Raw genomic sequence first — 27,644 nt, forward strand, 5'->3', positions numbered from 1 at the left:
ATGGACACTTTGATGGTCAATTAAGGTGGGTTCAAGAGAACACTGTCAACCAACCGATGGTAGCAGGTTTTCTGCATCTTGTATTTAGAAACAATATTCAAAATAATTCAGTCAAATTCTAAAGATCAATATTGAGATGCACAAAAGGAAATTGAATTAATAATTAGGGATTAATTCGCGCAGTTTATTGATAATGTTGTTCGTTTTCTTTGTTAAGAGGGTCACATTATTGCTGGTAGGATGTTTCTGAAGAGAAATGAAGTGCTGTCTACAGTGAATAAAAAACAAAATAATTAAAAGTGGCACAGATTATTCCTCGGTTAACGATTCATTTTTTTTTTTTTTTTTGGTAAAGTTAGAATATCAATCTCTTAAATGATGTTGAATTATTTTGAATATTGTCTCTCCATACAAGACGCATTGAAAAGATAAGTAGTTTACATATATTCATACAAATACAAAATAATATATCGTTGTTTGATTACCAACTCCGTTTAGATCGCTGCACCAATTTTTTATGATTTTGAATACATGCCATCAGTACACTGTGGCCCAATTTAGGCTTCTATCACATTAGGTGGCCCATCTTAGGTTTTTATCAGATTAGCATGGCCCAACTTAGGGTTTTATCACATTAACTTGGCCCAATTTACGTTTTTATCACATTAGCATGGCCCAACTTAGGCTTTTCGCACATTAGCTTGGTCCATCTTAGGGTTTTATCACATTAACTTGCCCCAACTTAGGTTTTTATCACAATAGCATGGTCAAAGTTAGGCTTTTTATCACACAAGCTCTCCAGAGACACCTCTGGGAGAATGGGGTGACATAAAAGAAAAATTGAAAATGGCCTATATTACTGTCCACTCTATAGTTTTAGGATTGCAGAGGTGAATAGTGATACTTCCGATATCTTTTAAGTCCAAGTTTATCCTAAATCGGCATAAAAGGTGAAGGTGGGAAGGAAATGACGTAGAAACAATCGAGAAAGACATATTAGTGTCCAATCTATAGTTTTCGGGGTCACCGAGAGATCTTATGGATTTCTATCATTAGATTTTCATTGATGTGCATATCGTAAAGGGGAGGAGGGGTTCTAATACTTTCGACAAATCTATTCTCTCTGTACGAAGAAGGGCATTTCAACTAATCTTATATATAAAAGAGAACGTACAAATCCTTTGTTCCCTCATCACGCTAATACGGCTGAACCAATTTCTTTCATTTTTGGGGGGTTATTAGGATTTGGACCCTAGATGGTTTTTATCATATCACTTTAATTTTCAATTACCAGCGTCTTGAGATAATTGACCATTCAAGTGTCCATAACGTACAAATCCTTTGTTAGTTCATCATAGGTAAAAATAAACGTATTTATATGCAACCCGCATGACCGTGTCACTCGGCGGGTTAACATAAATGACAGGCGATATAATGTTAACATTAGTGCAATCTACTATGGTTTTTATCATATCACTTGAAAGCGAAAAAGTAAAAATTATCTAAGTAACAAAGTTTATTGCGTTCCGGGGTGACCGCAGCGAAGCGGGGTGAACGCTGCTAGTAAATATATAAATAAATAAAACAAACATGTTCAATTATTCTTGAAACACACTTTTGCAGTCACATATATTTATAAAATATATTTTCTTTTGTCTACAGTTTTGTCCAGGAGTTCGTGGGCGATCCTTTGGACGGTGTGACGCTACTTTTGGAGCTTCTACGAGCCATCCAGCTGAGCCAAGCTGCTCAGGGCCAGGGCTCTGGACCAAAAGCTCCTCCACAGATGATGCGAAGGGCTTTACTTGATGAGCACGACTGCCTACAATGCCTGAAGAGCTGCCTTCGATGCCCGGATGGAGCACGGAGACTGGCAGGCTCGCCTGCAGGACTTTTCACAGTCGCTGTCTGCATCATGAGCAACGTCACCAAGTCCAGGATCATAGCATTGGAGGTAGGTGCAGCAAAGATATTTCGATATTTCCGTGGTATAATATGAACTCAAGCAGACGCTTGCCATGGTTTTCAAAATGGGGTTTTTTAGTGTACCGATGACCATGATTTCCGGAATCAGAAGGACCTGTAATGTTGTCAGGCTTTCAGTTTTAAGGATATTATTATTATTACTTGAACAACTATAATAAACGTTCCTTGTTATTGATTTTAAGTCGAGTTGATTTAAAGGAATGAACGTTGAAAACGCATCTACGAAATAAACGTAAATAACAGCTGCGTCAAAAAAATGTATACACACTTTAAACTGTTATATAACATTTCTTTTCCAATCTATAAATACAAGGTTAAATTTCCGGGAAAAGTAAGGCTACAGTCCAACTTGAAAAATAAGTATACTTTATGGTCAAACTGAACCTTTTAAATTGTAGTTAAACTAAATGTTCAAAATAGTGGCCTTCATAATTGATACATTTCGGAGTACTAGCCATGACTGCTTCCGTATTTCGCAGCAAAGTGTTCAACGGGATTCCTGCACACACCGTTTGAATCTCATTCCAAATGTACCCAGGTTACGTAGTTTAGGACGGTACACCTCGTCTTTTCATGTGCCCCATAAAATAAATCTCTCAGTGTAAGGTCAACTCGATTGGTTCCCTGCATTCTATTTATTGGCTTGATGCATTTTGATTCAACTGTGTGCGGTGTGATCGCACATCCGTATGATAGTGCGGTGAGGCGCCATCTTGTTTACCTTATATCATCGTACGTTGCACGAATAACAGGGAAAATGGAACCAACAAGCATTGTTAGGTACTTTTCTCCAGTTACAGTACCGTCGAAACGGAAAGGTCCACCACATATTTACACCAGTCATATTTTTCGCGGCCTTTTTAATAGTAATGTGGGGATTGTCTTCAGCTCAGTACACACAATTATACCTATTGACAGTGCCATTAAATTTGATTTGTGCTTCATCCGACGAAACCACGCTACCCATAAATCCCTGTTCACGAGTAACCGTCTCCTGAACCCATTCATAAAATTGTATCCTGCAATCTGAGTCGTCGTCACTTAGCTGTTAGACTAGTCTTGGAATTTACACTTGCAGCTTACCTTTCTTCAGTATGTGTAGCACACCACTATCATTTACACCGCTCTCACGTGGCTCTTGCCTTGAAGATTTTTGTGGTGAACTGTGAAACCGTTCCAGCACCACAACTAAGTATTCAGCACTTGTAGCCGCGCGAGGTCGCCCTAATCGGGTTTTCTCCACATTACACACTGTTCCATAAACTTCGATTTGTCTCTTGGATATGTACGTAATTGTTACCACTGAAGGTGTATCAGTCCCATACTCACATCTCCATTGTCTCTGAACCGTAGCAACATTCTCAAACTTCCAGTATCACTTAATAACCTGTTTCCGCTCCTCAAAATTCAAACGTCTATCCGCCATTTTGATGTTACTCTCTTGCCACTAACTGGATTACGCAGCTAGACCGATAATTCTGCTACTACCAGTGGCGTATTTACGATTTTGTTTCGGGGGGGGGGGGCTTTACTAACTTTTGGGGAGGCTTCGCCTGAAAATGTGAAAATTCTGCAAGATATTTCATATACGTTAGTATAGTCGGGGGGCTTAAGCCCGGAAGCCCCCCCTAAATGCGCCACTGGCTACCACTTATTGTAGGGGTGTCATTCGTCCCGGGAAATCCAGGACAGCCACGGAATCGTGATCTGCGTTCCGATAATATTTCTCGAGATGCTTTAAATGTTTCGGATTTAAGCGAAGAAGAAAGGAAGGCAATATTATAGTTTGTTTTTCTTTCGCAGGATTACGTATATAATTATTCTTTTCAAATTCTGAGATGACAATTCAAAAGTTTAAAAAGAAAACCTAAATACATAAAACATGTATCTAATTAAGTTTACGATTTAACTACTTTGACATTGAACGGAAGCATTCGTTTCATTGGGTCAGGAACAAAAGGTTTTACTGGTCAATCTTATTGTTATCTTTAGTACACTGTTTCAATCTGCATCTTGCTTTTGAAATATTTTAATCAATAATCCCTGACCGATATTTTTTGGTAATTTTCCGCTGACCATTCAAGAAGAAAAATATATTGTTTTAATTAATAAAACTGAACAGGCAACAATTGGAAGATGTTGGAATTTTTTTTAAAATAGAACTCAATGAATTAACCGTTCTAAAGAAAAGCATATAACACGAACAGACAAAACGTGTGAAAGGAAACATCATACCGTGAATGAGGTAAAAAAGACTCTGAAAGCCACGAAACATAACACATTCTGAGAAATTAAAAAAAATGCTTACCAGGGGGAGGGGTTAAATCATCTTATGTTTGTCTAACTGGAGAGGAGAAGGTGTACTAAACTGACTAAAAATGTGATTACGTAATACTTGAACAACTCTATCTAATGGAAGAAAGTAAATTAGTACAAGAACACTTCTTTTTCATTTTAAGCATTTCAAAGATTCTCGTAATTTAGTAGCGTCCCGGGATTTTCATTTTTGAAATATGGCAACCCTAACCTATTGAGAAAATATAGCATTACTTTTCCCCAGAAATATAACCTTATAGGTTGGAAAATAAATTTTCTATGACAGTTCAAAGTGTGTATACATTTTATTCAATGCACCCAATATATTGGGATATGGAGGGAATTTTTACACTGAAAAATACAAGCTGTAAACTACAGTGAAAAACACAAAAATAATTGAAAGTAGTATATGTAATATACATTTGACACAAGTAGAATAATTAACGTGTTGGTTGTAAAAACGAAGAAAAGAAAGGAAGAGAAACGGACAAGGACCCAAAAAATTTTACATTAAGTTATATACTTCTTTAAAAAAATTCTTTAAATTAATGTGTAGTTTTCGCGAACGTAAATAAGACATGTCATATATACTTTCTATTGTCAATGAGCTCCTTCGTGGCTAAGCAGTTAGCCTACGCGCGTTTGGCGTGAGAGATCCGGATTCGATTCCCGGCGGGAGCTCATGTAGTTCGGATTCCACGTTAATCAGTAGGTCCACGTCTCATATAGCCTCGCTGCTGAACGGGACGTTAAACTCAAAATCAACTCAACATTTCTATTGTCAGTGACTGTATACCTACTGACGTAAGAAAACCAGATTCTGTCCTGTTGATATTATAGCTTGAAATGCTGGTATGTCTGTGTAAAATAACCCTGAAAACTTCAAATTCCCGAAAAATTAAGCTTTCGATTTTTTGTTTTATTTATTTATTTATTTATTGTTATCACTTTATTCGATTCCAATTTATCATTATTCAATTCTCTAAAATTCAGAATTTGATTTTCTGTTTAACAATAGAAGACAGTTTTAACTATCAAATTACATAATACATTATCCCAAAAGGAAGTGATTACTAATATTATAGAACGTGTTCACTTTATCTTTGGGGTCTTTACATCCAAAATAGGGGGTTTGGGATACACACACTCTTATATACCATGGTGAGTCTGTTGTCTGTTACTGGTTTTACGTCTGTGTTTTAGTTTTTTTTTTTTTTTTATTCTAATGTTTACGAAGTTCTGATGTCTTCCAGTTCTAAAAGTTAATGTTTCCGAAGTCTAACTTCTTCCATTTTTAAAACTTCATTAAGTTTTTGAACCACTAATTTCTTCAATTTTTAATAGCTAATGTTTCCGAAGCTCTAACTTCTACTTTTAAAAGCTAATGTTTCCGGAGTTCGAATTTCTATTTTCAAAAATTAAAGTTTCCGGAGCTCGGATTTCTTCCATTTTTAAAAGTTAATGTTTCCAAAACTCTAACTTCTTCCATTCCTAAAACGTTAATGTTTCCGGAACTTTAACTTCTTTCAAAAATAATGTTTTCGATGCTCTAGCTTCTTCCATTTTCCATTTTTAAAAGTTAATGTTTCCTAAGCTTTAATTTCTTTCCTTTTTAAAAGTTAAAGTTTCCGAAGCACTAATTTCTTCAGTTTTGAAAAGTTGATGTTTCCGAAGCTCTAATTTCTACTTTTAAAAGGTAATGTTTCCGGAGTTCGAACCTCTTCTATTCAAAAGTTAAAAGTTTCCGAAGCTCGAACTTCTTCCCTGTTTAAAAGTTATTGTTTCCAAAGCTTTAACATCTTTCATTTCTAAAAGTTAATGTTTCCGGAACTCTAACTTCTCCCATTTCAAAAATAATGTTTTTTAAGTTCTAATTTCATCCATTTTTCATTTTTAAAAGTTAACGTTTCCAAAGCTCTGGTTTCTTCCATTTTTAGAAGTTAATATTTCCGAATATCTAACTTCTTTAATTTTGAGAGTTTTTGTTGCGGAAGCTCTGATTTCATTAATTTAAAAAAAATGTTCCTGAAGCTCTAACTTTTGCTATCTTCCATTTTTAAAAGTTAATATTTCGGAAGCTCGGACTTCTTCAATTTATAAGTAATGTTTCTGAAGCTTTAACTTCTGCTATTTTCCATTTTTAAAAGTTAATGTTCCTGATGCTCTAACTTTTTCCATTTTTAAAAGATAACATTCTTGAACTTTAGTTTTTTTTATTTTTCATTTTTAAAACTTTTATTTCCGAATCTCTAACTTCTTTCAGTTTTAAAAGTTAAAGTTTCCGAAGCGCTAACTTCTTCAATTTTAATAACCTAATATTTCCGGAGCTCTAACTTCTAATTTTAAAAGCTGACGTTTCCGAAGCTTAAACTTCTTCCATGTTTAAAATGTTTTCAATGACGTAATTCCTTTCACTTTTAAAAGTTAATGTTTCCGATGCTCTAACTTCTTATATTTTTCGAAGTTATTGTTTCCGAAGTTATAATTTCTTTCATTTTTAAAAATGAAAGTTTCCGAAGCTCTAACTACTTCACTTTTCAAAGGCTAGTGTTTCCGGAGCTCTAATTTCTACTTTTAAAAGCTAATATTTCAGGAGTTCGAACGTTTCCTATCTTCAAAAGTTAAAATTTCCCGAGCTCGAACTCTTCCATGCTTAATAGGTAATGTTCCCGAAGTTTTAACATTTTTCATTTCTAAAAATTAATGTTTCCGAAGCTCTGACTTCTTTCATTTTTAATACTTAAATTTCCGAAACTGTAACTTCCTTCATTTCAAAAGTAATGTTTTCGAAGCTCTAATTTCTTTCATCTTCCATTTTCAAAAGTAAATGTTTCTAAAGCCCTAGTACCTTCCACTTTTAAAAGTTAATATTTCCGAAACTCTTACTTCTTTCATTTTTAAAAGTTAATACTTCCAAATCTTTAATTTCTACAATTTTTAAAGTTATTATTTCGGAAGCTCTAACTTCTTCAAACAAGAAATAATGTTTCTGAAGCTCTAACCTTCGCTACTTTTCACTTTTAAAAATTAATATTTCCAATGCTCTAATTTATGCTCTAATTTCCAATGCTTTTAAAAGTTAAGGTTTCCGAAGCTTTATTTACTTATTAATTTTTAAAACTTTTATTTCCGAAGTTCTAACTTCTTTATTTTTTAAAAATTAAAGTTTCCGAAGCTCCAACCTCTTCCTTTTCTAAAAGCTAATGTTTCCGATAATAACTGGTCTTCTTGGCTGGAGTCCGTTACTTCTTTTATCCAAGTACTTCATCATACGAAACAGTCAATGATAATATGCAATGTGTGTTTTAGACTATAATAATAAATGTAATATTTATACTATTTTATTTCAGCTTCTAACTAAAGCCTGTGAAGCTCCAGCTAGTGGTCATGTCCCCGTATCAGAAGCCTTATCAACGTTGCGGTTACGATTCGGAGAGCCCGTCCGATTTCGATTTCTGGTTGGAATGCTTAGCAGTGCGGGCTCTCCTGAACTCCAAATCGCTGGTTTGCGCTTTCTCAACGCCTTCAAAGAGACAGCTCCCAACATTCAACAGAGGCTGTACATTCAAGCAGAATTAGAGCAAGCGGGCTTCGACCCAGCAGGCATCAAGAAGGTTAGTGATTCGATCATATATATATATATATATATATATATATATATATATATATATATATATATATATATATATATGTGTGTGTGTGTGTGTGTGTGTGTGTGTGTGCGTTTGGGAGGTGATTCATGACACCAAGATAAGACAAAAAATGTACACCAATCTGAGTCTGAGTGCAGAAATTTGTCATTTCGGAATTATAGGCTGCCGAAAAAAAAACAACAACAAAAAAGATCTTTCAAGCTCCACAGCTCCAATACTATGGGACCGATCGTAGTCGATAGATAGATAAATAGATAGGTAGATAGATATACATAGATATAAATAAAAATAGGTAGATATCACAAATCTCCTTCTCATATACGAAATACCATAATAGGTTGCATCATGAACATACCACACTACATACCTCATTATTATTATTAAGTATTTTGCCTTTTGGTAGGTCTTGTGATTAATGAGGATTTTTTTTCAATTTTAGATTTTGCCTGGAAATGTTTCTTCCATTTTTGTCGATCTTCAGCTTCCTCTTTTAACTCCCAATATTTTCTCCTATCTTTCAAATCATCGATCAGCTGTGTCCTTCTTCTTCCTATTTCTCGCTTGCCTTCCATCTTTCATTCTAAGGCGGTGTGAAGAAGACAATTTCTTCGCAAGATCTGTCCAATCCAATTGGCCTTTCTACGAAGGATGGTGGCTAGAAGTGTCCTCTTCTCCCCTATCCGTTTTAAAACATCTTCGTTTGTTGCTGTCTCTGTCCATTTTATCTTCTCCATCTTCCTCCAACACCACATTTCGAAGCTCTCCACATATTTCTTTTCTAACCTCCGTAATGTCCAAGTCTCTGAACCATACAGTCCAATGCTCCAGATATAGCACTTGACCAACTTCTTCCTAAGTCCAATATTGAGCCTGCTAGTTAAGAGTGATCTTTTCTTATTGAATGCTTCTTTCGTTATGGCAATTCTTGACCTGATCTCTTTGGTGCAGTAGGCGTCTCTTGTCAAAATACTTCTCAGATACTTGAAATTCTCGACCTCTTCAAGTTCTCTTTGTTCAACTCTGATCCGTAAGGGCGTGTTTCCACGGGATATTCTCATGACTTTCGACTTTTCGATGTTGATTTTCATTCCATATAGTTTCCTAGTGTCAACTATTTTGTCAATCATCTCCTGTAGTCCTCCATCGGTTCTAGCTATAATAACTGTATCATCTGCATACCTGATCTTGTTAATGATCTGTCCTCCAATCTTGAAATCTCCAATGCCTATTAATGCTTCCTTCATTAAACATTCACTGTAAATGTTGAATAATTGGGGCGACAAACTACATCCTTGTCTGACTCTTCTTCCAATCTCCACACTATTGATTTCTCCTTCATTCAAGCGCAGCTTCACTCGTTGTCCTATGTACAGGTTTTGAATGAGTCGTCGACCTCTCCAGTTGACTCCAATTTCTTTAAGTATTTTCAGAAGTTTCGTCCAATTGACTCAGTCGAAAGCTTTTCGCCAGTCGATGAAGCACAAACACAACTCTTCCTTTACATCAAGAATTCTTTCTGATATAATTCTCATCAATCCAACAGCATCTCTGGTGCCTTTTCTTTTCCGGAATCCAAATTGATCTTCTTCTAACCTCTCATTTATCTTACTTTCCAACCGCCTGTTCAGTATGCGTGCAATGATCTTTCCAGTGTCGGAAATCAGGCTAATAGTTCTGTGATAGCTGCACTTCTTTGCTTGCTTTTTCTTGGACAATTCAATCATTGTGACATCAAGAAAATCCTTTGGCCATTCTCCACTCAGATAGATCTTGTTAATAAGTGAAGTCAGTACTTTCATTGCGTCGTCTCCTAATCCCTTGAGCAAATCTACTGGTATGTCGTCTTCTCCAGTGGCCTTTCTCCTTCGAATGTCTTTGATTGCTTGTACTACTTCACTTTTCAATATACAGGGTCCTTTTTCATCATCATCCACCTCTTCCTCTTCTTCTATCGCAATATCTTTGAGGCGGTTCTTTTGATCATGCAGATCTTGTATGTATTCCTTTCAAATTCTAAGGATTCTTTTATGGTCAGTGGTTACATTACCTTCTTGATCTTCGATGCCGAACGTTCGTATATTTTTGTTAGCTTTCCCTCCTAATTCTTGTGCCTTCTGGTACATTAGATCATATCTGCTGAACAGTTGAAATTCTATTATTTCATCACATATCTGTTTCATGTACTTTTCTTTGGCTTTGTCCGTTTCTCTTCTCAATTCATTATTCAGCCTTCTGTATTCCTTAATGTCCGTGTTTTTCGCCCTTCTGCGTTCCTCCATCTTCTTAAGCATTGCTTCAGTTATCCATGGTTTTATCGGTGCTCTTTCCATCCTGCCAATGTTATTGTGGAGTGTGTCAAGTAGAATCTATTTAACTTTTCCCCAACTATTTTGTATATTTGCAACTACATCGCCCATAGCACAGAATTTTTCTTCAATTTCTTCTTTCACATCATCGCCGATATTTCTTAGTCACTCCAAGTTCCATTTTCGATTTTTCTTTCCGTTTTTCTTGATCGACTTTAACCACGTTTGCACTTCCGCCACCAGGAGATTGTGATCCGATTCAATGTCCGCTTCTGGCAGTGTCTTTACGTCTCGTACACTATTCCTGAAACGTTTCTTCACAAGAATGTAATCGATTTGGTAACGTTTCGTATCTCCTGGACTTTTCCACGTGTACAGCACCAGATTAATATTATTAATATTAACCTTTGCAAAATTAAAGTAACTTACATATTATCCCTTATTGTAATTACATTATATAGAGATGAAATACTTTCTTTTTTTTTCAAGATATCATTTTAATCCAAAATTATGATAAAGGCCTAACGAGTCTTCCACCATGTGGTTACGCTTTTAGTTTATTTATGAAATCTTATTTGGAATGCGTTGAGAGAGGATTTTAGCAATTTAAACGTAAACTCTTTTACTATACTCTTGATAGTAAAGTTTTAAGACATGAATTGAAACAATAATTTTAGGTATGAATATAATATATAAGATTTAATGTGTAATTAGTTTAATGGTTTTTGAGTATTTGTTGTCATATGGCGTTTGTGAAATATTTATGCGGTGTGACATGCATGGCACTTGATAAAGTTGAATTAAGCACATATTTCTCGATTTTTAATTGACGTTGAATGTTTTTATAAAATAGTTATTTAGAAAAGAATCTTAGCACAAGTATTTGATTTTAGTAGAAATTTATAGAGATGGCTTTTATTTGATATTATTTATTACTTTTTTGAACTTTTATATATATTGATGAAGATGTTTGGGATTTAAAATTAAGGCATAATTTTTGTTTCAGACCGACATAAAGACAATGTATGATGCAACATTTAGCTATACATTATACTATTTTGGAAGTATTTTAAAGTTTTATACTATTACTTTTGCTAAGGTTGTTACCTAAAGTATTCGTGGTTATGATGTAAAGCCATGTGCTCAAAAGACTGACTTAAAAATCCGGGTTTATGTACAAATTGAAATTTGTTCAAACGATGGAGATTTGTTAATGCAAGATCTACTTAGTAAGGAAATTCATTATGTAAATTAAACTGTTTTTAATACGGAAATCGAATTCACAAATGAGATTATATAATATTTTAAAAATATTTTTCAATAGATTTTTAATATGAAATTATGTGTACTATTTTTTTTTTTTTTTTTTTTTTTGTTGTTGTTGTTGATAAACGATATTAAATTTGAAATAAAAATACAACAAAAATAAACGTTTGTAATTAACTGGTTACAATATTTGTTATCATACTTTCAAAATTATTTTTTCTTCTCAAATCATCACTAATTTTCTTTTAGTGGATCCGGAATTAATATTATAATATAAGATTACCTTCTTTTATATATATCAAACTAAAATAACTCTAACACATATTATCTAATATATAATCAATCTAATATATAAATCTATTTTTAACATATTAGATAACACAGGGTGTTTCAAAACAACATCGACAACGTTTGGGAGTTAATTTCTGACACCACGATAAGACAAAAAATATAGACCAATCTGGGTGCACAAATGCTTCCTTTCGGAGTTATGGGCTGCCGAAAACATGAAAAAATGAACTTTAAAGGTCCATAGTTTGTATACTATGAGATCTACCGTAGTTGGTTCAAGACTTTACTTAGGAACTAATATGTGCGTTATCCAAGAATACATGTTTCAGAATCCTAATGTACGCACTTTATTTTTATAGAGGGAGTTTGGTTACGGGCATATAATCTGAAGTACTCACCAACTACCTCTATAAAAATTGTTGCGGAAGTACCACAGGATTATGAAACATTTATATTTAGATAGAGCAGATACTAGTTCCTCAGTGAAGTCTTGACCCGACTACGGTAGGTCCCATAGTTTTGAAGCTATAAACCTTCAAAGTTCATTTTTTTCATGTTTTCGGCAGCCTATAACTTCGAATAGAAGCATTTGTGCGCCCAGGTTTTTCTATACTTTTTGTCTCATCTTGATGTCAGGAATCACCTCCCAAACGTTGTCGGTATTGTTTTGAAACACCCTGTCTGTAACAAATAATTTTATATAAATCTTATTCTATTATGTAGAAAGATTGTGAAAATTGTATGTTATTGACCAAAAATATCTAAATTAAATACAAAGTAAGGTAATTTTGATAGATGTAATGGACAACTTTATTGATGAAAGAAAATCTACATTAATCAAACATTCACTGGACTCAACCATAATATCAGACCATTCCTCCCACACTAAGATGAACATTGTTAATGATTTTCTGAGCTACATTTTGTAGTTTAGAGTTATCTAGGACCCTAAATAGTTGATTTGCTGTTAAATTGAACACTCTGAACATGTTTTTGTATTGGTAATTTTTTGCAGGTGCTGCCCTCGGATGCCACAGTCGCAGAACAAATGAAGAGCGAATTGAATCGTTGGGAGAAATGTTATTTGGATATTTCTTCTTTAACATCTCGAGCTGAGAAGTCGGAACGAGAAGCTGAAATGCTTAAAGATAAGGTTGCGCTCTTAGAAAGAAGAGTGCAGGTACTGTAACCATCTATTCTGTTTCTTTGATATCCTGTATATTCACAGCGTAATACAATAGACCTTGCCGATTAGACATTTTGAGCAAGTAGACCTAACAATTAAATATAATTAATTTCTTTTAGTTTAGGCTAAAGAGGACGGATAATTAATGAGAATGAATTACTGTGAAGTTAAATTTTTGTGTTCTCCCATTGGGATTGGAACCCAGGACCACATGGACCAAAGACACGCACCTTAGCTGCTAGACCAGCAAGGAGGACTTTTTGACCAAGTAATTTGATAAATCTTTGGCGAAGATAGAGAATATCCCAGCATGAATATGTAAAATTTACGGGTAAAATTTATTATTTCATAAAGAAAGGCGAAAGTCTAAAGAACATATTTATGATGTGACATACCTGTAGCTAAAATGATGAGAAGAAAAATAAGTCAAATAATGTAAATGTTACTTCTATGTACGTAGTTCTTCATAAAAGAAGCTTTGCGCACACTATAATTAGTCAAAATATTTTCTATTCACATTCAATGTATTAATGACTACCAACAATATCAGACCCTGAACTTTTGGCACCACAACCCTCTGTATTACTTGCCCACCTTTACTCTCTTACGCTTGGTCAGTTCTCTAAATTTGCTATTGGGTTGAGAAATAAATAGTCCCGAGAATGTATATATAGTATAAATAAAAAGTTGCTAATGACATAAACCAGCGTTTCTCAATCTTTTTGATGTCGCAGACCTCTTGTAGCAACTATTAATCTTCCGCAGTCCCTCATGAAATTAAAAAATAAAGTGATAAATTATTAATATAATAAAAATAAAGTGATAAATTACAATTTTACAACAGCAGATGTGTCATTTATGAGAATGCAATACCAATTGTCTAATATTTTAATTCAATACTGACCCAATGTGATGTGTGATGCTGTTTTTTAAACGTCTGTGTATGTTTGGATCAAAACTAGATAATTCCAAATGTAGATCTGGCTCCACGTTAAGTGTGATCCGGTACTTGTTTTTCGCAAATACAAGGTAAGAAGATATTATCTTGTACATATACGCAGGGGCAAATGGCAACAGAGGTCTTGTGGCTCTTTCGAGAATTTCAGGATAAACAGCCTTAGACTGGAACCAAAACACAAAGGAGACAACATTTGGAACGTCGAATCACAAGATAGCTCAATAAGTTTTTTCTCGACAGTAGGAAGTCCATATTCCGAGTCTAGAAAGCCACTTTTCATCCGATCATTATTTTTCAAAGCAAATCAGACACTACAGGCGTAGTTGAAACGCCAATGACCTCAAATTTCAAATAATACATTCAGAAATGTAACCAGGAAGAGATTGACTGTTCACAGAAACCAATGAAATCATTCAGTCTGTAAAACGAATCGTATTTTTCTTTCTCCAAATGGTTGCATCATAAATTTAAATTCTTGATTGTTGTCTATATCTTATCTTGTACAGGAAACACAGTGACAGACGTATCTTGAAATCTCGGTTTAAGAGTATTCAAAAGATGTTTAAAATGCCCGCCAAATAAGCAACAGACAAAAGCAATATGAAATTGTTTAAATTGTGTTCTAATTAGAATTAATGAGGAACTTCGTCACGAAGCTGAAACAGCCATTTACCCGAAACAGCCTGTGAATTTTTGAATGTAACAATACATATTCTGGATCACTTTCCATTTCACTATGAAGAGCAGAAAATAACAGACTGTTAAGAGGAGGATCCCACAACTTTTAATGTCTCGTCAAGAGCGGTTTTCATCTTGGAGGGCATGAGGCGTGCAGATAATCTAGTTTACTGATCCAAATGAATATTTTGGACCTGGTACTACTTGAGATTAAAAGCTTAGGTTCTTGATGTTGAGATAAGGTACTACTTGAGATTAAAAACTTAGGTTCTTGATGTTGAGGTAAGGTACTACTTGAGATTAAAAGCTTAGGTTCTTGATGTTGAGATATGTTTCACATATATCTTTCAGTCTACGTTGGTAATTTTGTTGTTGCTTCTTTAATCTTTTTTTGTTCTATTCTTTCCAATTGTGCTGTATGGGGCGGAAACGTGGACATTGCGTAAGGGTGACGAAAATCGACTGGAAGCCTTCGAAATGTGGGTGTGGAGAAGAATGGAAGAGTTAGTTGGGTCGAGCGGAAAACGAATGAGAGAGTGTTAGAAATGGTGGGTGAGAAAAGAACACTTTTAGATATTATTAGGAAGAGGAAGAGAAACTGGTTGGGACATTGCCTAAGAAGAGATTGTATCATGAGGGACGTCCTAGAGGGTATGGTGGCGGGAAAGAGAGGGAGGGGGCGAAAGAGACTACAATTAATGGATGATATTAAAATAGAAAGATCATACGCGAAGACGAAAAGGTTAGCGGAGGATCGTGGAGCATGGAAGCTTCTCAGCTGCGGCAAGTGACCTGCCAATAAAGGCAGAATACCTATGATGATGATGATGATGATTCCAATTGGTTGAAATCTAAGTAATGTACATTACATATATCCCAGGTGTAAGCAGCTTGGTAAGATAAAGTTTAATGAAAATAAAATGTCAAACATGCAGTCCATATTGAAAAAAAAAAAAAAAATGAAAGCCCATAGTTAAATCTGCATCTGATTTAAACTAGTAGCTGAACAAACACAATACATTTATTGAAAAAAAGAAAAAAAATCGTGTAACAGTTTTGCCAACTATCTATTTTGGCTTCATCAGACACGAACTCTGATAGTGTCTGATAAAGCCAAAATGGGTAGTTGGCGAAACTGTTACACGCTAATATTTTATTACAATAAATGTATTGTTTTGCTCAGCGAGTAATTTAAATCGGGGTTCAGTCTGTTAAAAGCAAAGTTTATACAACGGAAAATATTAAATCTGCAGTATTTGAGAGAAGGTAAAACATTCCACTACGCGGTACTTCTTGTATAGTCAGCGACAAACGTTCTTTCCTGTTTGGTAAAATGTATTTTGGGAATAACGGTAGTACGGCTGGTATTTTGTGAATAACGGTAATACGGCTGGTATTTGGGAATAACGGTAGTACGGCTGGTATTTTCGGAATAACGGTAGTACGGCTGATATTTTGGGAATAACGGTAGTACGGCTGATATTTTGGGAATAACGGTAGTACGGCTGATATTTTGGGAATAACGGTAGTGCGGCTGGTATTTTGGGAATAACGGTAGTACAGCTGGTATTTTGGAAATAATAGTGGTGGTAACGTACAGAAAATTAAATTATTTTTAATTTACTGAAGACTGTACTCAAATTGTTCTTTCATTCTAAAGTTATTTATGAAACTAATTTCCTCAAACGAAAGAACTTTTGTCGTTGACTCTGCAATAAGCTCGACTGTTTATGGTATATAGAGAAAATATGGACGACTGGACCGCGAATCGAGTTTGGGTGTATGCCTCACCTTGCCGATGTGTTAATCTATGCTACGTAGTTTACTGTATGAACAGATATATATATTCTACCAATCTTGAACTTGAATGTAGAAAGTACAATGTTTGAAGCAGTTGTCACTTATTATGTTGAAAAAGGTTGTCTCCTAGTTGTTATTCGATGTCTACTTTTTTGTTTTTCTATAATATTATGTATGGAAAACAGGCATAGGTATCTTCGCTAGATTAACATAGGTAGCCACTACTCAGATTTTTATCTGAGGCAGATACCCTCATCGCAAAACTACCTGAGAGCATGCGTTGAGAAACCACGGAGCCATTTGATTTCAAAAAAGTACGTGCTTGGTGTATAGTGTTTTACAATCGTTATTCCATTCTTGTTACAATGTCCTAATATTTTGGTTTTCTTTTGTTTCTCAGATATTACAAGAGGAAAAGGGGATTCTTCTGTCCTTGGAGCAATGTTTGAAGGAACGCTGCTGCGAGCTAGAAGAAGAAATCGCGACGTTGAGAGAGAAGCGCCAACCGCCAATGGAGAACGGAAATTCCAAACACGGCTCATCCCCCGAAGACGAAGGAATCAGCTCATCAGATCAACCAAGCAGCAGTGAAGAACAAGATGGTGATGATAACAATCATCACAGCAGCAGCAATAACAACAATGAATCTAAAAATAACAATAGTAATAACAATCGAATAAAATCGCGGATAGATTCGGGTGGCTCAACAACAACGACAGCGACTAAGAAAGCGTGTAGTAGTGTTGAGTTGTCGCTGCGAAGTCGGTCTAGAAGCAGCAGACCTGATGAGGACACTGATGTTGAAAGAGAACCAATGGTGTACGAGGTGTTCGCTGTTCAGAATGACACAATTGTAGTGGATAAACAACGGAAATTAAGTTCTAAATCGGGAAGAACTGATGACGTTTCATCACGAGATAGGTTAAACGTTTTAAAAGAGAGCAATGTAGATCCGCTTCTTGATAGTGACGAAGAAGAAACGACAATTGAAGAAGTGATTGAAGAACTACGAAATATTGTAAACGACGCAGAGTCACAAGTTTATGTAGAAGAGAAAAAGGCATCCGCTAAGTTAAAGAACATTCCAGCGTCTCCTGACGTGAAGAAACAACATGTAAACGATTATATGAAAAATGACCATCCGGATAGGTCGAGCGCGGACGAGCAAGAGATAGTACCAACAAGACTGCCTCAACCACCGAAAAGAAATCGCGGATTGAATTTGACACTTTTCGCCGGAGAATCTCGCGAACGAGACAGTGGCATTCTGTTCTTTGATGAGGAGACACTAACAGAAACTAGTGACTCGGATTCTTTGTTAAGTACTTGTCGCGACGGCGGCCCGTATCTTAGCTCACAAACTATGGAATCCGTGTCTACAAAATCTTTCGGTTATATGTTGCCTGGTAGCGCCAATAAGCCAATGTCACCGACAAGTAACAATAGTAGTTCCGCTGTTCTTCGACGAAGGGAGACGGTAGTTGCAAATGCCAATAGGCCTCAGCGACAGCAAATGAAACGTAGCGAATCTTTTCAAGTAGATCGAAATAGAGTTCCAAGTTCTTCAGACAAAAAACTTCACAGCTCCTCTTCGTCATTACAACAGGACCAACAAACAAAGCCTTTTCTCGAAACTGCGTTACCAAGGCTTAGACGCGGGAGCTTTGACGGACTTTTCTACGTAACCGAATTCCCCCCACCGTCTTCACCCAGTCAAAATAGTGACAAAATCCGAAATCTCCGGCGGAAAGACAGTTACTCAAACACTAGGCCAGAGTCTTCTCGAAGTGGCTACCGATCTCCAGATATAACTGGTAATCGTGGACTTATTAATAAGAAACGGAAATCCAAAAGCCTAGATCGCATCGATGAGGGTCTAGATTCATTTGTAGATATTACAACAGACCCACGTGAGGTCTCGCGAAAAGATGAATGGGCACTCGATTGGGAATACCCATCCCCACAGCAGCAGCAACAACGGTCCTCTAGAAATAATCCCACCAGAACCCCAAGTCGTCGTCAAGAACAATCACCGTCTCGACATTCCAGTAGTAATGCTTCATCTTCACAGAATACAATTTTGTATAGGGATTATAGGAACGGTTTCCAGAGGCGACCAAGCGATTTTAAGAAAGAAAGCCCCTCTCAGGCTGCGAAGCGGTATCCTCCTGATGGAGCTAGCATCGGTGTGAACGGCAGTCCTTTGTTTTTACCACCGAAAGGGTTTGAAACTCCATTACCTACTATGACAAGTAGTCCGCCAAGAAGTTTCATTAAACGTGGACATACCAACGCAGGATTGTACTCTGGTAGAGAACATGTGGCACCCACCCCGTCACCAGACTACAGTCGAACGCTATCACCAATTAGTGCTAATTCCTCCATGATGACCTCGTCTCAAATATCAGGGAAACTGACAGATTTACCGTCCGGCTTGTATTAAATCTATTTACACACTTTGCACTCTTCAATCACGGGCCACATTCATAAATTTAAATTGATTGTATTAGCCTGGTATCTCACGTTCCCTGATACTCCTTTCCCTGTCTATATTCTAACATTGACGAGTGGCTTCAATGTTCAGTAAAAGTTCATAACTACCCTTCAAATCCTAATTGTCGATAACTTGGAAATGAATGAGCTAGAGTACGTTTGTTTTATCTTGGCACACTTCCCGCCAGTGCACTTGGTTGGCTTTTAACATTTTTTTTTTTATTTTTTTGTTAGCACTCACGTGAACGTTTCAATCCAATAAACGTGTTATTGGCTATGTCGTATAGGTGACGTTAGTTGTCAGCCAGTGCATCAAATAAGATTATTGCTATTTGGCGGGTATTTAAAGTGCTTAGTTGCCACACGCGAACAAGTGTGCTACAGTGATTTGTAAGTGGTGTGGTGTGTTGCTGTTTCCTAGCGTATTGTAACTCACAACTTAACCGTGGCGCGGCAAGAACGCGTTGCAGACAAATCCATCCTTTAGGCGGGAAGCGTGCCAAGATAAAACAAACGTACGCTTGTTGAGGATAATTTCCTTTCACAAAGGAAAAACGTTTAGCTACATTTCTTTTAAAATACGGTACTGACAATCGTTCTCGAATTGACTAATTCTTTTCTAAGATTATTGACAAAAGAACGTTAAGGTTAGCTATGCACTTGTACTAACGACGTACACGCACCATCGGTTGACAATATGTGCATCATTCTCTTAAAACGTGTGCCAAATTTAGTCAGAAATTCCTGACTTACGTTTTCTTAATCTTTGATGCACTCAGTTGGGATTGTCTTAAATATTATGCGTGGTATCTTTACAATAAGCTTATCTTAACCCAAATTACTACTTTAAAAATGTGAAACAACAACAAATCCAGAAAGATTATCGCCATTATAAGCAAACAGTGGGAAAGGAGAAATAGCCAAAACTGTCTAAATATTATCAAAAAATTAAAGGCTCTGTAATAACTCTGCGAGTTCAGAGTACCTGTTCAGAAGCTTTCTTGTATTTCAAAATAGTTTATCTATTACATGATTGTAATTCTCTTCTTCGTTGTTAGAGCACTTGGATAGTAGTCTTTTAGTCTGTGCGTAACTGGGTACCATTGATATACGTATTAAACTTCTTTTTAAATCCTTGTCACGTTCATCAATTAGAAAATGGAGCCTACAAACACAACAAAAATGTCCTTTGTGTTATTGAATTTATACAAGTACTAAACGTGTCTAATATATAGGACTAAGATTAGTTAACACTCAATCTGATATTAGTGAAATAGACATCAATATTGTATTGTATACATTTTAAACGTTTCATAATTTTTTATGCGAAAAATTACTTATGAATTAATACATTGTACATTTCGAACAAATATTTCTTTCATTTACAGACGGAATTGTCTAACAAAATTAATAAATTGTATACATTTTGAAGGATTTCTTAATTTATATGGGTTGACCATGAATTGATGAAGAGACCTATTTCGGAGTTGAAAATTAATGGTTAGTACAAAGAATCAATGAAAAACACTATTTAAAATATAAAATGGAATACACATCAAATTAACAATACATTTTTTAGTAGTATCGGGAGAGAATCTATATTAAGTCTTGTAAACTTAATTTGCTAGAAACCAGTGCAATATATATTTTTGGATCAAAATATCCAATATATTTCAGGCAAAAATTTTCTTGTAGGCCTTATATCTGAAGAACTAGATATAGTGTAGCCAAACCCAAACTATCACTTTCAGTACAAAAAATATGAAAATCGATTTAGGGGTCGTTCAAAAATTATGTGGCCCCTAATCCAAAAACTAATTTTTGGCCAAGATCGCAATCTTTTGATGCATTTTTTGGATCATTCTTAAAAAAATTCTTGTTTTTTCTTGTTTGTTTGTAAAATTTAAATTTAACAACAATAATTTCAATAAGTTATTCTCTTTTGTTAATATGATGCTAAAATTAGCTTTATTTCCTTATTATTATTACTGAAACTGGAAATAACGTGTCAACTTATTGTGTGTCATAAATGTGCAATAATTTATCAGTACGAGTTCTGTTACTTCGACCCGTTTATCGGTGCTTTTAAATCACAGAAGTACAGTACGAGAAGAAAGTAAGGCCACTGAGATATAAATGTTCTTAAATAAACGTTTTCGATTTGTAATAGAAACGTATAAATGCAAAATTTGGAAATTTTACAATCAATATTATAGAAGAGAGTAATAGGAAACCAAAATTTCAAAATAATTAAAAAAAATGTCCAAGTATTTCCTTGAAAGATGGTTATGGAAATAAGTGCCATTTGTGTGTATGATTCAGAATTACGAAGATAGAAAATATGTGACTTTTTTTTTAAATACTTGGAAATAGTTTAGCTTCAGATTAGGTGTACAGAGCAAATATTTATTTATAATTTCAAATACTTTGTATAATTTGAAATATCTTAATAATTACACTCTGTTATGATTTATAGTAAGAATTTTATTATCATGTTATAGTGTAAATGTAAAAATGTTTATGTAGCATCTCTTTTAATTCATAATTTCGCAAAAGTGTATCTTAAAACTTTATTGTTCTTATTCAGTACAGTTGTGAATTCTAACCTTCCCGCGCTCAGTATTCACTATACACTGCAGTTAATAAAAAAGAAACAAAAAACTATCATAATTTACAAATTTTAATATCTTATTTCGTTTTTCAATTCCCATTGTAAATATCGTGGAAGAAATAGATATCTACGTATATATTATCCACCAAATTTTTAATTTTTTTTTAAGAAAAAGAAAGATACTTCTTAAGCTTTTGTACGTAGAACAAAAAAAGTATGTACAATGTACATTATGCAGAAATGACACTTTTGAGCGGAACATTACGTTCAGGAAATATAAATGATTGTAAATATGATTTATATTCATGAAGAGACAGGTGTCAAAAAATGAAATTATTTTTTTGTGTACAAACATTAATGTTGTGATATTCGCCAGGAATGGTGAGAGGAATAATAAATAAATCAAAGTGTGGTGAATGTGTCGGAGGGAGGGAGGGATTATGTGTGGTGGGGTATTTTACGTAGTTATTGTAGAGACAGTTTTTCTCATTTTTGAAAATTAGAAAACAACGCACATTGGCTTGGAAAGAAAGGAAATTTGTATTGTCTGTATTATAGATCGATGTGTAATTGTATTCTATTATTATTCAATCTGCGTTCTTAATTTTTGTACAAAATACAAGTGAGTTGATTAATTGAGGTGTGTATTTTACAACAAACATGGTCATATTAAAAAAGATTATGTATAATAATTTTATTGATTTCGATATACAATATTTGTGACAGTATTTTAGAAAAAAATTACTATACAGTATTTTGTATGAAAATATTTTTTTTTGTATAAAATTAGTTTTCTCTCGTTTACCACAAAAGAAAAACTATCCATTTTTTCAATATGATCTATCATTTTTCAAAGAAAAATCTTCGGAATACATCATAGAAAGTATAAGAATTGCTGGAAGTTTCTTAGTGAATTTTCTCTTTGAATGCATATACAGTTGTACTTTGTAAAGATTTTTGATATTGGAATAATTCTTTAGTGCAAGTCTAGTATTAGTAGTGCAAGGAGCATTTTTCTATTTCTACTACGAGACCTTTGCTACTCAAGAACGATTATTTATTTCGTGTACATAAAGTTATTTTCATTAGTGACAAGAAAATATTATATTTCATGTAAAAGAACTAAAAAAATATATCTTTTTATGTGTACATACTGTTGATAATAGTTAATGAGATAAAGTTACAGTATCTCTAATGTTTTTGTATTTATATATGTTATTTGTGTTTATTATGTTTGAATTGCCAGCACTACAGTAAATACTCAAAGATGTACAGCAAATTGAAAAACAAATAAAATATATGTATACCCACTACAAATACATTTTGTTTTAATTCATTGTTTCCATAGACGCTAACTTGAAGAAAATATTGGGGGGGGGGGCAAAATAATGTATAAATATATCACATTCAGCCGCTTTCTATTAACTGCTTGATGAAGCCGCCCCCCCCCCCCAAGTTGTCGGTAAGCTGCATCCAAATTCACGACCTAATGCAAATTTGCCTAAAGGCTTTAAAACAAATTCAAGTTCAAAATTTGGAAACTTCACTGCAAGTTTGCGCCCACATTGATCTTCACTTGTCATAGTGCTGCCAGTGTGTTGGTTGAAGCTTCAGTGCTCCATTAAACACAGTTTTGAAAATGGCGGTTTCTATCGGATAAAAAGGCTCTTCCTATATTAAATTAAAAGCATGACGAAGTTTACGACAGAAATTCTTGCTCCTCTTTGTTAATTCTTCCTCGACTGGATTATATTGGGGAGCGAGGACCCCACCTATAAATTATGGGGATACAAAAACGTATTTCCCACCAAAAAAGTCGGCGCCTATGATTGTTTCTTTTTCAAGGGATAAGTTCCAAAGTTTGTCTTTCATTTCTAGCAAAAGTTTGAAAATTTACCGGGAAGACATCGATACTTTCCTCGTTCGTGTGCTTGATAATATGTACGGAGAGCGGGACTTATGTTTATTTCTTTTATAAGCGGATATAATCGTGGAACTATTAGGCAAACGGAGGGAACTACTTCGCGCAAGGTTACCACATGGTTGGACTTCGGGACAGTAATGAGAATTTGTATTCTAAACATGGCTTCAGGTGTACAGAGACACTCCAGTTGGTATCCTTACGCAGAGACGAGAACTTACACTCTATTAATTTAACCAAAATGGATCCAAACTTCCCTAACCTTAAGCTACCCCGACCCTACCGTAGGGGAAGGCGTTGTATCTGTGAACACTTTAGAGTTTTCGAAATTTTGGTGCTAATATTCAGCACTTTTTCCCCAATTTTTGTCGTATATTTGAAGTGTCATCTCTTCGCTATCAGATAGGATGATTTTTAAACGTGTTACGTAATTACAATAGCATTTATAAGATAAAAGAAGGACATATGCGTTTTGCTCACATGTACATTATGGTCATACAGACCCTCTCATACCTTTTAACAAAGTGATAATTACAACGTTTCTGCGGCAATAATATAAAAAGAAGCCACAAATATTAATAGTTATAAATTGCAATAAAAGGTAAAACTAAAAAAATCCCCAGAATTGAAATTTTATTAATTTAATTTAAAATGGAAGAGAAGTTCTAACAAAAACTTGTGAACAATAAACTTGAGCATATAATACTCTTAACATAACCTTACCCTAAAATCTCAGCAATTTCATAAATGTCAAATGCATTTCCAGGATTGTTTGGATGTCGTGCATCTACCGCTTGGTATGGTCAAAACACCGCTTTGTCTAATGACTAGAATAGAATAGAATATTTATTGTCATTAAACAACATTTGTTGCAATAGACATTGTCAGCATATAAATAAATATATACAAAGAAAGAAAGAAAGAAAAAAGTTACAATTTACACTTGTCTTCAAATTCGTTGATACTATAAATAGAATTACTTACAAGAAAAGATTTACAATGTTTTTTGAAATCATTATCACACATCATTCGTATATGCACTGGCAATGTATTATATAGTTTCATTCCTGTATATTTATAACTTCTTTGTGTTATACTTAGCCTAATATAAGGAGTATTTAAGTCATCTTTATATCTAGTATTATATGAATGGATATTGTTACGATAACCTAAACTGCTCTCATTTTCTTTAACGTACATAAGACAACTATAACTTGTTTCAAGTGTGTAGAGGCAATGTCATTATTATTACCCCAACTTCCTGTGCCCTTTCAATTGCAATTGCTTGCAAACTAAACTGAGATTCGTGGTTGTCAAGAACAAGCAAAATTCGTTGATCCTTTGTTGGCTTTGTATTACTGATAAAATGGTCTAAAAACTAAGGAAAGCATTTTTCATTTGTCCAATCACTAGTATTTGCCGCTTCAATCGTCCCACTTGGTACCACCTTTAGCATAAAATGTTTGAGGTTTACCCTGAGAAAAATCAACACAGATGGTACGTGGTTATCGATGACATTTACTCCCACTATTATTGTCACTGTTTTTCCACGTTCAGCTGAAGTTGCTGCGCAGACTTCCTTCATTCCTTTAGGGGCTACAATACTTCTGGATTCCTGAACCGTTGGTAAGCCTGTTTTGTCTACATTATATATCGTTCTGCTGGGATTGGTGCGTAACTACGATGAACCTCTCTTAAATTTTCGGAGAAGCAGTTTACGTTTTCACAATTAAAGCTTGTACAAGACTAGTTGCTTCTGGCTTCCTCAATGAAAGTTCTTGTTTTGTCTTTTCAGAAACAAATGCATTCCTCCTCACCTGGAATTTCGTTGAGATCTCACTGACTTGTGTGTTTCTTCCTCTTAGAAACGGCAAAATTGTAAGAGTATTCTCTTGGATTTTTTTTTTTTTTTGGTTAAACTATTGTTCATCTTTGCACATGTTTCCAGGTATTCTGCAAGTTCTCTCTCTTCACTCTCAGAAAACACCCCTTTGTGTCGTATTTAACACTGCATGAAAAAGGTTTCGAAGAACCGAACTTTAAGTACATTGTCAACCTAACTTTATGGATCCTGCACGTTCAGGAAACGCGATTCGTCTTTTCGGAGATACAGTTACGACAGCAAAGCTGCATTCATAGTTTCAGGATCAATGGGCTCTCTTTTTCATCCAGTCTTACTTTTCGCCATTTTACCTCAAACTCATGTAAAAATAAGCGAATATTTGAAACTACTTAAAATTATATTTAATAATTTTATAACCTATATAAACTTATAACTTTATAACCTATATACTTAACCTAACCTATATAAAATAGATCAATTGTTTCAACTACTTACATCGTGTACCTTTAAACAGTTTTATTTATCGTTCAAAGATACATGATGCATTAATGTTTATAGGTACAAGAGAATCACCATTACGAAGAAAACTTCTCCATTAGCTTAAATATTGCACAGAAGTTAAAACTAGAAATATTATTGTACTCACCAATGATTCTATTCCAAGTTTGGACAAACAAATATCACAAGTTTCGAAAACCGAAGAGCACAAAACTCAAAAGGTAACTACAAAAAATCTTCGTTTTGGGAATGAAAAAATTAAAATTAACATTACTCGGCACAACACTCAGTAAATAACGGCCAATCGCGTTTGTAGTACCCTTTTTCATTTATTCTTTCAAAATAATTTTAAGCACTGCATCTAGATAGCTCTGAATTCGAGAAAAGCACAGGTGTTCAAAGGTCCATTGTGTCAAAGGTACAACCGGGTACAACACTTTCCCCTACCCTCTTATCCTACCTTATTGTACTCTACCCTACCCTACTCTATTACACCCTATTAAAGCGGTTCAAAAAATTAATTATTTTTAGATTTTCGTCTGATTTTCGTAGTTGTTTCGACGCATTTTGTAACAAACCAAGCGGACGACCAACTTCAGAATAAATGCCTTTTTCAATTCACAGCTACGATTTTCCTCCTTTATACAGCCAGCAACCTAGGTTTAGAATACTTTTAAAAGGTTTAGAATACCTTTGCGGAGGGTTACAAATTGTGAATATAAAATTTATCATTCATTATTCAAACATCTTTTTATTTCAATAATTAAGCTTTAAGGGTAAATAGTATTGCCAGTTGGAATATTTACAGTATGCAGTCACAAAAATGAGTCTATTTTAAATCATGAAAACATACCACCATGGGCGGCGATTAGGGGAGGCAAAGGGGGCAGTTGCCCCTTACTTTTTTGAAGTGACCCATTAATGTATATAGTTTCATTTGGCAATGTAAAGTTATTGTATGTACTACTGGCTCATAGAAAAAAAATAATGCTATATAATATTTGCCGTTGCGTGATTACGTATTGATTGCCTTCTCGTGGAGTTAAAGCTGCAGGAATTGCGATTTAATTTCCATGGAAAATGGCCCAAAAATTAACCTATTGGCGCTGAACAATTCCAGCGTACTTACATTTCCTTTAACAAGGGCTCGATATGTTAGTCAGCCGCTTTGAAATTAATTGAGATAGCATTGAGATAGCATGCTCTTAAGGCTAAAAGGGACAGAAGATTAATGAAAGTATTGGGAATTTTTTGTGCTCTCCTATTAGGAATCGAATCCAGAACCGCATGCACTAAAGACATCGTAAATTCACTAATGATCTAGAACTTACTTTAGTGACAGAGGATTTTAAATAATCCTTTTAGAAAAGGACAAGTTTTTGCTTTGGTCATTTCATTCAATGAATCGATTCGTAGGGAACCAATTCCTTGAAACAATTCATTAAATATCACTAGAAATCAGTTTCTAATCTAACCATCAACAATAAGTCATCACGTGACTCGATACCAGTATTGTATCTAGAAGAACAGGTACATTCTCAAAACTGGAACCAAAAGATCCAAATCACTGAATCGAATAAAATGAATGAAATGACCAAATAAAACTTGCTTACAAAAGTAATCTATATTGCAAGATTGGGGTTAAATTTAGAGTTCCCCCTCCTTTTTCTTGTTTGTAAATTTACAGGAAAAATGGGGTAAGAAATGATTTGTAGTTCTTATGTGATGTTCAGATGTGTAAGTTGGGCACTAACGTTATGTTTAATACGAGAAAAGATATGTAGAAGTGGGTACTATTTGCAAGACGCGGAAGGTTTTGATGATTCAGCAGCATGGTA

At 34.8% G+C, this 27,644-nt stretch overlaps 1 protein-coding gene across 2 annotated transcripts in view; it reads left to right on the forward strand.

Annotated features, from left to right (window-relative positions):
* Nucleotides 1–22,850, forward strand: part of LOC145664954 (uncharacterized) — a 306,655-nt gene extending 283,805 nt beyond the window's left edge. For both annotated transcript variants that reach the window (XM_081732088.1, XM_081732087.1), the window contains 4 exons: nucleotides 1,663–1,954; nucleotides 7,653–7,916; nucleotides 12,834–12,998; nucleotides 16,841–22,850. In XM_081732088.1, coding sequence (XP_081588214.1) covers nucleotides 1,663–1,954; nucleotides 7,653–7,916; nucleotides 12,834–12,998; nucleotides 16,841–18,883 — 2,764 coding nt within the window. In that variant the 3' untranslated portion in view covers nucleotides 18,884–22,850. The remainder of the gene's footprint in view (nucleotides 1–1,662; nucleotides 1,955–7,652; nucleotides 7,917–12,833; nucleotides 12,999–16,840) is intronic.
* The last annotated feature ends 4,794 nt before the right edge of the window (nucleotides 22,851–27,644 follow it).

Source organism: Thermobia domestica, chromosome 11 (genome assembly GCF_964235325.1).
Source record: "Thermobia domestica chromosome 11, izTheDome1.hap1.1, whole genome shotgun sequence".
Lineage (NCBI taxonomy): Eukaryota > Metazoa > Arthropoda > Insecta > Zygentoma > Lepismatidae > Thermobia > Thermobia domestica.